The sequence below is a fragment of the Molothrus ater genome, chromosome 2, assembly GCF_012460135.2.
Source record: "Molothrus ater isolate BHLD 08-10-18 breed brown headed cowbird chromosome 2, BPBGC_Mater_1.1, whole genome shotgun sequence".
NCBI classification, from domain to species: Eukaryota; Metazoa; Chordata; class Aves; order Passeriformes; family Icteridae; genus Molothrus; species Molothrus ater.
In genome coordinates this window covers 77046512-77059388 of record NC_050479.2, presented here as the reverse complement: position 1 = coordinate 77059388, position 12877 = coordinate 77046512, and the positions used below count along the sequence as shown (strand labels likewise).

General features: G+C 36.3%; 1 protein-coding gene across 3 annotated transcripts in view; it reads left to right on the top strand.

The window, feature by feature from the left end:
* The window catches only part of CNTN5 (contactin 5), a 606644-nt gene that overhangs the window by 424103 nt on the left and 169664 nt on the right, over positions 1 to 12877 (top strand). For all 3 annotated transcript variants that reach the window (XM_036405727.2, XM_036405801.2, XM_036405641.2), the window contains one exon: positions 1114 to 1209. In XM_036405727.2, coding sequence (XP_036261620.1) covers positions 1114 to 1209 — 96 coding nt within the window. The remainder of the gene's footprint in view (positions 1 to 1113; positions 1210 to 12877) is intronic.

Below are 12877 nucleotides of genomic sequence, written 5' to 3'. Positions count from 1 at the left end.
TAATTCTGCTCCACCTGTTTAAACTGGTGTTGTCTGGCTCATCCCGGCACTCTGGGCTGTATGCAGAAATTAGGAAGTAGGGCTACAAGTCACTCATTGTCAGTGAGAGAAGCTCCCACTATTCATTGTCAGTGAGAGAAGCTCCCACTATTCATATTTCTGATCCTCCTTTAACGCTTGCTGAAGCTTCTGTATCCTTTTCAAAGATCTCTTGTTGTTGCTCTCTTCACCTTGATCCACATAACATGGAAAATTCTCTAGAATACCCCTGAGAAAACAGAGGTTTTAAACACCATAACTGGCTCTGAGGAATGGATGAAGACACCAGCAGTCTGATGGCAGAACTGAACTCTCATATCTCTTTACTACAGATATAAATGCTAGAGCATTATTATCCACAACAAATATGAATCCATGTTGAGTGTTCTGTGTGGTAAATGGAATAATAGGATCTTCTGGTTGAGAGGCTTTAAATAATCACAATGAACCGTTCATAGCAGTGCCCTGCAACTTTATTCAAAATTTTTATTCCAATAGTGAAATGCCTCTTATTGCCCTGATGGAGGGAAACTTTTGGGGGGAAAACACGTTTACTCACAACTGGTTTGGACTTACAGCATCAGGAAAATCAGAAGATAATTATTTGAAAGAGTAAATATGCTATAGAGTAGCAATGTTCTATAGTTTTAGAACCAATGTGTTGATTTTCCTTTCTGTCATCACCATGTCCTGTGTGCAACGTCCAAGTAGGGTTCTGCAGTATCATCATTCTGGATGTTAGCTGGGGTGCTCCCTCCAGTTTTATTTCTTCTTTTTCACTGTGTATGAATCCCTTCTACCAAGAGACAAAATCAAACAGGAGATATATATATATATATAGTCTGCTGCTTTTTTTTCATACTGTATGCAAGTGCACTAAAAAAGGAATAAAGTGCTGATGCAACATGGAATTTTTTGTAAAGGAAATAAATTTATTTTTCAGGCGCTCCTATTATAGATCAAGGTATGAAAAAAGAACAGCCAGCTTTAAAAAAAGAAATAAAATGGAAGTCACGGTAGCCAAAAAATTTAAAATCTTTGGTATGTAACATTAATGTTCTGTTCTTTTGATAGATCTGGGGAATTTTAGTGGTCGGACAAGAAGTGCTGTATCTGTACGTGAAGGCCAAGGAGTTGTTCTGATGTGCTCCCCTCCACTTCATTCTCCAGGTATAGTAGGCTGCAGCCTGTATTCATGTTCCTCCTTTACAGTTTCCTCATTTTTGGGTGCCCAGGATTTTAGATACAGTATATATTTGATTGTGGAACTTCAAAGATGAGATATCCACCATCCTTCTGACGGTTCTTGGAATACCAAGGACTAATTTAAGCTCACATATTGCAAATGTCAATGAATAACAGCAGAGTTTCTATTAGAAAGTGTCTAATTCCTGGTACAAAACATGAATGTAACAATAGTCTCCATGCCATCAACCGTGAATATGGCTGCCTTGAGGTCACAAAAGATTGCTTATAGTGTTTAGAAGCCTTCAGAAATTGCTCCAAATTCCAATGTCATGATACTTTTGTTGAATATAAATTTTATTTTCTTTTCAGTAGTACAGACATGATTTAGGTTACTTCCTTTCACAGTATAACTTAGTTTCATAAAACTGCATCATTACTAAAAGTCAGAATTACCATAACTTCTATGAAATGCCTGTGGATTCCCACATGAAAACATAGGTATTCCAGAGAGGTTACTTTTTTGCTTTTCAAATTGACGCTCCTGCAAAAATCTGTAGACAGCTGGGTACATCCTTATATTTCCATGCCATACAACACCTGGAGACACCATGCTAGACAGAATAACTTGTTTTTCAGCAGATGCAGTATAGCCTATCCTTTTCTTCTGTGGGAAATGAGGTCTGTACTGAGGGGATTTTTCTACTCCAAATTTTAGGTCTGAAGAAAAGTAACATTGCAGATGGCAGATCTGCAGAAAATAAAGTCTCCTCTGAGTTTCTGTTAGAGAAATGTGTTCAGTATCTATTTATACTGCAAGGATTGTCATTACTGTATTACAGTTATCAATGCCATATCTCTGCTTTTCTCTCTTCTGAGCAGATTGTCTTGTGGTTGCCTCTACAATCTCCTTCTGAGTTTGACACTGCAATCTATATGATGCAATTGAGTACATGATGTTAAGGCTTGATAGTGATAAGTAAACTGAGAGGGAAAAGATGTAGACAGAAAAAGTGAGTGGTGGTTTCAGGAGTGCAGCTGAATTTCATTTCCCCAAACAAGCTGAGATTGAAAAGATAGATGGACATTAATCAAGAGTGAAACTGTCATACACCTTTTAACAGCTACCATTCCACAAAATACACCTTAATGCATCATCAAAATATTTAGAATTTTTTTCCTGAAATTATGCTGCTGAGTTTTATTTAGTCAGATTTTAACACTACTGTTACACAGATATTGCCTTTGATGGTGAAAACCAGTATCTTTCATTTTCATCACTGGGACAGCAAAACTCCTGCTGTGCAAACTACAGTGCTCAGAAACAGCATTCAGTCATTTTAGTTCATATTGTTTGAGTACCAGTAGGCTATGCCAACAGGAAAATTACTTCTAGAAAAATATTTTTATCCTCTGTTGGCATAATTTTTTCACCATTGCTAAGCCAGAAAAGGTTCTACAGAGTGATGAAGTAATCAACAAAAGCTGAAAAATTGCACTGATATGCACATGTAAACACAAGCTCCTATCAATGGGAAGGAGTCTTGGCCTCCCTTCCTTTTGTTTATTACATAATGCAAGTAATTCAGTTCTTCATCCAAAGGGTTGTCAAGCCCTGGAATAGGCTGCTCAGGGAAGTGGTAGAGTCACAATTCCTGGAGGTATTTGAAAAGTGTGTAGATGTGGCTATTAAGGACATGGTTTATTGTGGAACTAGTGCTGGTTTACTGCTTGGACTTAATGATATTAGAGGTCTTTTCCAACCTAAATAAATCTGTGATTCTATCACAGGAAATTTGCTTTAGCTTCTTCTTTGCAACTTACTGGGGACCAGTAAGTTCTTGTGGTACAGTAATAATAATAATGCAAGTGGCATTAATACAATGGCTGGAGTCGTCCTGAAATGGGGAAAGCTACCTCTACAGGCCTGGTGAAGTTTCAAAAATAAATCATTTTACAAAGCACTGGCAATAAAATACAAGACATTAATGAAAGCTGACTGCCAGATCAGAGTCCACTTGTAAAAAATAATTCTGGACAAAACCTGAAATTTCAGAGTGAACTGTATGAATTTAATTCTGACATTAACAACAAATATGAAATGTCCAGGTAAAAAGGTCTTTTGCCATGCAGAGGTACTTCAAGTATTTGTGTGCAGGAACATCTAAAATTTTTTTTAAGTATTCCGTTTTTCAATACTCCATTTTAGTTTCTGTGTCTGATTTGCAAAGGTGGTATTATCTTCTAAATAGCCCTAAGAAATTTTGAACAATGAAATCACCCAGAAGACAAACTTTCAAGTGGATCCTAAGATGTTATAGTGGACACATCTAATCTAAAGACTATTCAGAGCATGTTTGCAATGTGTGAACATCTCAAATTAACAAGACCATGAGTTATGGGAGTGTTTTTGATGATAGAGAATTTTTTGTGGATGAACACTGCAAGCTTTGCCATATTGACTTGTTCACATTGATCAGCACCTTTAGAAATAATTTTCAATTACTTATCACAGGAGATAAATCCATGATACAATATCAAGCCTAATAATTCTCCACAACCTCGTAAGCAATTTGTCCTTCAACAGAATCCCATTCCTCAATCTCTCCAGTCAATAGCTGCATATGAGCTTGCCCAAGAACTTCAGCTTGAGCACTTTTAGACACTGCGGGAAAAGAAAGATAACCTAGCAAAAGAATACTGTATTGAGAGAGATATAGTTTTATTAACATGTTTTCAAATGGAAGATAAAGTAAATACTTTTGATTAAATAGTACCTACATTCTATTCTTACAGAATACAATTTTAGAAAAAAAGTCTGAAAGCCTTTACAAAGCATCACTGACTGAAAAAAAGTACTACCCTAATTTCTTTTGACAAGATTTTAATCAGAGAGGCAGTTTCACATGCATATAGATTTGATTTCTGTTTATTTATGCTGTGATATATTATCAAGAGGTAATGCATTAAACATACAAACACACACAAACTTGTGATGTATTTATATTATTCATATAGGCTTTCATTAGTTTGTTGTCCAAATATTTTACAGGGAAAACGTGGGGGAATGTGGGGTGGCAAGCACACCTGAAATAGATTCTAAATGCTGCCATGCAGATTCAGATGAGAGAATTATCTCTTCAGTTTAATAAATGAGTTTTTTGAGTTATTGTCATCTTTGCTGAGTAATAGCAAGGCAACGAAACTAAGGGAGACTTTTTGGAGAGACATTATCCACTCCTTCAAAATGGGGAAGGAAAATATTTTCAATGATAAGATTTTTCTGCCGATTCTTTACGTCAAACAGCCGCCAAGAGATTGTCACCTCCTGCTTTTCCTGGACCATTGCTCATAAAAAATGCTGCCTCTTTCTTCCTTGGGAGTGCTGTATCATTTTGATGTGCCTACTCCAGAAGCTTTCCCACTAGCACTGTTTTTGTTGCTAATCCTTAATTTGTCCCCTGTGAAATATATTAAATGTGGATAACTTGATCATTCATAAACATAACAATTTATCTTTTATTTTTCTTCCATAAACACAATATCTGATTCTTCCCAATTATTTCTTTTCTCCAAGAGGCATTTCCTAGTCAGTTAACTCTTAGTTGTCCTTGCTAAGCAAGAGTTACATTAGTTATTGACTGCTTAAATAACAAGCTTTGTTTGATGTTTCTGATTTAAAATGCCTCTACTGCTTTCTTTCCACAAACAGGATTATGGTTTTTCATTGTGGTATTCTAAATGATGTAAATATAGGGTTTTATTCAGCCATTTAATCATCTTAATTACAAGGTTTACCATAGCAAGATTAAAAATGAATGGAAGTTTTCATCCAGATTTACATGTTTCCCTCAGAATTAATACTTTCAGCTGAGCTTTTTAAGGCTCTTATTCAAGGCTTTCAGTATGAGCTTAATGGAGAATGACGATTCCCATTGTTAGAATGAGTAGAGCTCTGATGCACACAGGGGAAGGCAGATGTGTGCTCCATCCTGCCTCAGAGGGATGCTGCCGTCTGGAGGGAGCTCTGCTATATAATCTATCTGCAGCATGTGACATCTGTACAGATGTTAAACTCTAACTTTTTTTTTAATCTCTTTCTAAAGGGTAAAGCTGATCTTACAAAGTTTGGAAACTGTGCTGTAGGCTGCATCTTTTATACCTCCCCTTCACTGTTATAAAACTGTACTTTTCATAAGAAAAGTTTCATCAAAGGTGATTAGTGCCATGGGGATCACAGTCCTTCCCATCCTTGTCTGGATGTCTGCATACTGTGCTGCTAAACAGACAAGCCGCTAAAAAATTCTGCTCCTGTGCACTAGAAACTTTTGTCCTGTTCTTCTGTTGCCTGCACAGTTTTCTTGGTCCTCATATTAATTGGAGAAACTCACACAAGATAAAGTTTCTTTAAGTCATTCTAAGCTCCTATTTATGGCATACTTCAGACATATTTGGACATCCACCTTGGAAGTAAACACAAACCTATCACTTCTTACTGTTCAGGGTCTGCTAAAGGAACATGAAAGCTGCATTTGCGTTAAATCTGAAGTTCTGGATTGCAGCTTCACTACTGGTTGGAAACCAAGTCCAACTGAAGTGAAACATAGCCTTAGAACTCCCCTGGTTTGAACACAGCACAAATTATATATAAACATAATAAGACAGGCTGTAAATCACCTAATTCAGGTAGAGGATGGTTAGTAAATTTCTCCAGGCAAATTAGTTATGATGATAAGATGGTTATATTTGGGCTGGACTGCTCTTAGTGTGCTCATTACCTTGTTTACAGGCAATTGGCTCAGGTAGCTACATGCAGGACACAGCAAATTCTGTTCTGAAGGGGCCCATGCACCCTCTGGATCTCAATTTACTAAGCTGATTTTGGGAATACAATTCTCAGATGTCTGTCTATATGTAGCTGAAGGTCGCAAGGTTTTTTAACGTTGTGTTGTTATTTTAAAATTAAGTCCCAGGATCCAGACACCCAAGAGTGGCATTTCAGTCCACAACATCAGAAACCTTCTGTCCTATATGTAAATCTAGCTATTACCAGCTTCTTCAAAATCACAGGAAGCCTTCAATATCTTAGATTTCTGATGCTCCAGCCCTCTCTAGGCATGAGTGGATGCACTTCATCATGTAACCTGTCAGTAGAGGCGAGGTTTCTTCCTGACCATGGCTTATACTGTATTAAACAATATTATGCATTAAGCAGTAAAGTAACATCCAGATTCATTTCTACTGTATGGTTGGTTTTTTTTTTTTTTCAAATCTGAATTTTCAAATCATCTTTAGTGTAGAAAGCTAAATAATTTGCTTCCAGGAGACGTCAGTATGCTGGTGAAAGTGGTTTCTATCCTTTTGCCTTGAGACCAAGGCAGAATTGCTTTGCTGGCACTTATCAAAGCACTAGAAACTCACAGTTTACCAAAACAGCTGGACAGGGCATGCGTCTAACCATGACTCTCCCATAAGCTAAACAGAACTTATTAATCACTCAGTACCTTCTCTTAGATTGTAGAAGTCAATAAGTATGAAGCTGATGTTGGCAAGTTGAACATTTCACATTCACTGTAGACAATTATCATATCTTCCTAACTGCTAGACTTGCTGAGCAGGTGGAACTGTTGAATGCTCCAGTATACTTCCTCTTCTACTAACAAAACTGAGGTTGAGAGGAACACTGATGTTTGAGGGTTGGGGGTTTTTGTTGTTGTTATTGTTTCTTTGCCTTAAAATCTTATATTCCTGTTAAAATGGAAGCCAAATCCTAGTCTCCTAGACTTCAGCAGCTGTTGAACTGCACTAAGGGGATCTATATGGACACTACAGAATACTCAGTTCTGGTTTGTTTTTCTCATAATTGCATGCCATAGTCTGTTCTGCACTTGTTGTGATTCCTAGTAGGAGCCTAGTGCTGGGAATCAGAAATAGGCCACTTAAGTAACAATAGTAGAAAATAATTTCTTACTACACAGGATGGAAAGGCTTATTTAATAAACACTTATTATGTCACATAGAATACAAGATGAAAACTTTCTCATCTCTACTTTGCACGTCTATAACTTATAAATTATCTAGGCAGAATATTTTAAAACCTCAGAGAGTTCTGTGTACCAGACTAACGAGTTAGATCATGATTTGAAGGGTTCCTGAATTTGCCTCTTAGACTTTATTATCATCTTGTGATGATTTGTCTTCTATGGATATCTTGAATAAACCTTAAATTTTGCTTTTCAGTAATGGGAGAATAAAAAGCATTAGAGGACAGGTTTAGAGTATCTTAACCTTTATTTTCCTGTCCTAATTCTGTGTTAACTTCACCTAATTCTATGTTAACTTCATAGGGTCATCTTATCTCTTCACACATCACATATTTGCTTGGAAGCATTATAAAGGTGTTTGACTCTTGCATCGTCTACTTTGTCACTTTTACTAGACTGCTTTTGAAGCTTTCATATCTAGTAATGATAATTCACATGCGTGTTATCATTAAATAGAATGTCCATGGCCCCTGACATTGCTCAGCATAGGAGTCTGTGTTCTTTATTTGTGCAACTGATTGATGACCATGCATGTAGATTTCATTATGGAATGAAAAAATGCAATTAACTTTTTTTTCTTCTATGGTCTTTTCATTACTCAATACATGACCAGTAATTTTGCTGCTGACTTCCCTGAAGCACATTTTAAGGTTTCCTTCCTCAGTCTTCTTGAAGACATTCATCTGAGGATATGAAATTTAAGAGTTTGGGGATTAGAAAATTTTCTCTAGGGCAGCATTTTAACAAGCTGTATTTGCCAGAGTGGAGTTACTTCCAGTCTGTTGACAATGTGTTGTTATTAGATTTTAATTGCATTTTAATGATTGCACGTTCCCCAAATTCTAGACAATGTCTGTATAGTAGGTGTATGGATAAATAAGTCTAGATTTTCTCTCATTTTTTGTTTGGTTGGGTTTCTTGTGTTGTTGATGTTGGAGTTTTGGTGAGTTTTTCTGGGTTTTGGATTTTTTTTGTTGGTTGGTTGGTTGGTTGGTTGGTTGGTTGGTTGGTTGGTTGGGATTTTTGTAATTTAAAATGTCGTAAAGGACCAAAAATACATTACTGGTCCAACTGTAGTAAATTCTTCCAAGGAACTTGTAAGTATTAAAAAAACCCACAAAAACAAAAACAGAAAAAAACCCACAAAATTTTTCAGATATTACTACTGTTGAAAAATCTTCCTCACCCTCTCAAAAATCCTAGTAATTCTTTCAAATAATACACTAACTTACAGTAGAAACTGCAAGTTACATGTCCCTACACCCATGACACGAGATGTTTGTCCCCTCAGGGACTATGAAACGTAGTGAGAAGAAGATGGTTGACCTTGCCCAATTAAGACAGCACACAACAATGGATGATGGGGGCAGCCCTGACAGGGCTCTGCTTAAGGGATGTGTGCTGTAGTTTCACAGCCACAGTATTGTCTACATATATTACCCCAGCTGACAGCTCAGGAGAAACAAAGTGAAAGGAGATACCAAGAAAAGAGGGAGAAGCATGAGATTAATTAATTTTAAAAATATGTGGAGTGAGTTGGCCCTCAGGCTCATGCACTATTGCCTCTCAGGCACCAGCTGTACATGACTATTTGTCTACAGCCTGACAAATAGGACAATGATGAAAAGTTTCTGTAGTGGGCAAGCTCCTCTTCCCTCAAGACAAGTTACTAGCCTGTTACTGATATGTCCCAACCAATTAGGCATAGCTAGCAGAAACCTCTTAGTTTAGGGGTTAAACTAGACAGCATTGTCCTGCCAGGTTTAACAGAAATGGATGCTCAGGGTATCACATCCAATTTTTCTCAGCTTGTGTTGGAAAGTACCGACTAAAGTGTTGCACAAATGCTTTCTGTGGCAATGGTTACACAATTTGTAAAACAGCAGCAGCCCAAGGTTCACAGATTTAAGACTGATGTCACATACAGCAGTTACCAACTCGGAGGTGCAGGGCTCTCCCAGAACTGACCCGCTCATATTAACCTTCCCATTAGAATCCGTCCACTGTTTAGATCCAATGTTTTACTAAGCTGATGCCTGGAAAAATACTATTTCACTAACATGTCAGCTAGATAAATATCAGAAGGCCCATTTTGTTTAAGTTAGAAAATTCCTAATTAATTCTAATTACATCTCCATATCACAGAAAAGTATAGAGTGAGAATGCACACATTAATCTGTGCAACTAAGGAGAAGAAGCCAGAAATACAATGCTGATCAGAAAGCTGAAACAAGAGGAAACAGAAGGAGAAAGGAATGAAAAATTATCTATTTCTAAGGTTCTGGATTCTAGCTTTTTATCTCCAAGACCATTGTGATGAAATCTTAAAGGGTGTAAAAAAACCAGGATGAAAACAGGAGAGTTTTCAGAAAATGCAATTCTCCCCACACTAGGCATAATTAGCTGAATTCAATGGTGATTCTGGTAGAGAAGACTACTACAAAAGTTAGGAGATCAGTTTTGGTTCAGAGGCAGAAGGCTTTGGACAGAACTGATCTGAGTTCTGCCCGATTCCATTAATAAGTTTCTCTATATAATAAAGTCACTTATTCCTTAAGTATGAAAGTGAACTTACAACCATTGGAGGTGATTCAAAGCTTAATGAGACATAGATTTTCATAAAGCCCAATTTAATCAGTTCAGGAAGATTGTTCGAAATAAATTTAGTGGTATGAATGGTTGGGATATCTTGTTTGCCTTTTTCTTTTTCAAAGGGAAAACTAGAAACTGTTTAGAAATACATATATATATACATATATGGATGTATTATGGTGTTTTTTCCTATACTATAAAATTATAACTGTCATGAAGGCAGCTATAATTTAACATTAAATATGTTAAAGGCAATTGCTTGGATTTTTCAAGGAGAAAATGACTGGATAGGTATAAACATAATAATGTAACAGTTCAGACAGCAATCTGATTATAAGCAGATCTGAATCACTGCACCACAGCACATGTACATTCTATATCTTCTAACAACAAATTATGTTTTCCAGAGCAGTAGTAGTGAAAAGGTGACTTTTTATGACCAAAATGCCATCATTTTAACTATTTAATAATTAATATCACACTTAATTCTGATAATTTGATTACCCATTCTATCTCCCATGTTCTTATGCTCTGTTTCAATACTGTTAAAATCATTGTAATGACTTTTTTAGCCAGTTGATACAGTTCCTGTTGTTTTGATGCTGCTGCCCCAGAGTGGAGAACCTGCAACAAGAAAATTTTACTTAATTTATAAGTTTATTGAAGCAATAAAGTTTATTGAAGTAATTTGCATGCTACTTTTCCTCTTTCAATAAGTGAGAAAATGTCCTATAGGAGACTGCAGGGATAAAAATTCAGGAGTAGGAAAAGAGAATGAAAAGAAGGATGTAGGTAATACTGATAAAGTATTTTACAGCTTGGCTTTTCCTGAAGAACCACAAAGTCCTTTAGGAGTTTAGCAAGCTAGTTTCAATCCTGAAGAGTCTATTTTCACCTCTATCAAATGCAAGAAGAAAGAAGCAATACATATTTTCCAGAGGATAACAGTGGATGATCTATAAAGAAAACATCAAAGAAAGACTAAAATTGCACTGATTTACAATCCAGATCTCATGACTTTACAAGATCCAGATCTTTTGTTGCCAAGAATCAGAAGGAAAACTTTCCAGATAATATTAAAATTGATAACAAAAATGGCAGTTTTTAAATTAAAGCTTTCAGGTGCACAAAATATACTTATGTGCACACACAGAATTGAATTTTCCCAGTTTTTGTAAGTTTAACTTATTAGTATATCTGGCAAGTACATCCAAAGGGAGCAAGGCTGTCTTGGTAACCCACCCTTCGACCTGCTCCATTGGGGTTCTTAGCCCTGTATCTTGTAATGTCTCCCAACTGCTGCTGCAAAACAGGATGTTCTTGTTAGAAATTGTTCCCCTTGAAAATAAAATCAAACAGAATTTCAAGAGTGTGGCATAATGTGTGAGAAAGGATAACTACCATTCTAAAGTGTCAGAAAGTGCTACAAGCTATACAGCTATATATTAAAAATCTGAAAGCTACAAATATATGAAAAAGCTAAAAATCTTCAGGCATCATGTCACAATTCTTTCCTACTCCTAAATGAAAATGGATTTCAAAAAACAGAATAAGACTTCTTAAAATTATGTACATAGTCAGCAGAAGAGAGTGACGGACTGCCTGCTGTTTGCATTATTTTATTAATGATATTTCCTTTAGAATAAACAAAAAGAATAGGAGAGTTGGACAAATACCTTCTTCCGTTTGATACCTATATGCAATGGGACACATGCATTTAAAATGTTTCACTTTGCTATTGCTGAGGGTTTGAGGATGGGATACATAATCCTTTGATACTGGTCTAGGCTAAAAATCAGACAATAGAAGTCTGCATATTATGTCTCAATAACAATTATGTGACAAGTAGAAGATAGGTGGAAGCAGTTCATTGGGTTTCCAGCAGTGCAGAACAGTGTGCACAGGGATGCAACAGTGTAATGTCTGTATGTAGAAACAGGTAGGAGTTGCATTCTCAAGACTGTTACACTTTAAATGATTTATTGTTGCTGACGTTATTTGCAGTGATTTATTTGTACAACATGGTTGAACAGCAATATCAGCATTCTGGGGCAATTTGCTAATGTGATATGTTTCTTCCTCTGTCTGCACTTTATTTTTTAATTAAGGTGGAAAAAATCATCTGTCACCATCATTCTTAGTATGTAAAAAATTTCTTTTGAACTATAAAATTGGTTTTATGCTATTCTCTGAGGCATATGTTCCCCAGTTCCATTATGTTCAGAAAAATGTAATGGCCAATCCATTCCTTGGTACATTTAAGACTAGAAAATACATCAAGAAGGAGCTGAGCACTAGATCTTTAACATGTGGGGGATTATGAGATTTACACTGTTATTTTGTTGTTTCGGTTTTTTACATATTTGAAAATCATATTCAGAGGGAAGATGAGAGAATAGCTACCTGTCCCTTATGATCATCGACAAAGGAACTAAGGATTCATTGGCTATAAAGATTTGTGTGTGTCTTTTGACACTTTTATATCTATATTACTTACAGATATAAAAAGAACTGGTGTGAAGAGGAAAAAATATTAGAAATTAGAAGAATTATGTGTTAGTGGAGATATCCATTTGACTATGGCTTGATTCAGGACTGCTGGAAAGTCACTTCCTTTTATTACCTTAGGGTAAGAAATACTATAGGACCAAAGAAGCAGGCCCGAGAAAGATTCATCAATCACATTGTGTTATGCTCATGGTGGAATTCACCAAGCACTGACCTGCAAACAGACCCAGCAAAAGCCTTTACATTTATATTAAAACACTTAATATCAAGAGAATATAAAGCAGAGAGGCAGTGGGCTATGTCTTAAGTTCAGTGTGTACAGTCATGCAAGGGTAACTCTACAGACTCCAAGAACCCACGTTTTGACAGTACAATTCCTATGACAACAACTACATGTATAGACTGGTGAATTCTGTTAAAAAAAGTGTTTTGAAGTATAAACTAGAGGTCTACTTGCCTTTTATTTCCATTTCAATACCCAGAAACCTGAATTTAAATCTTGTTAAAGA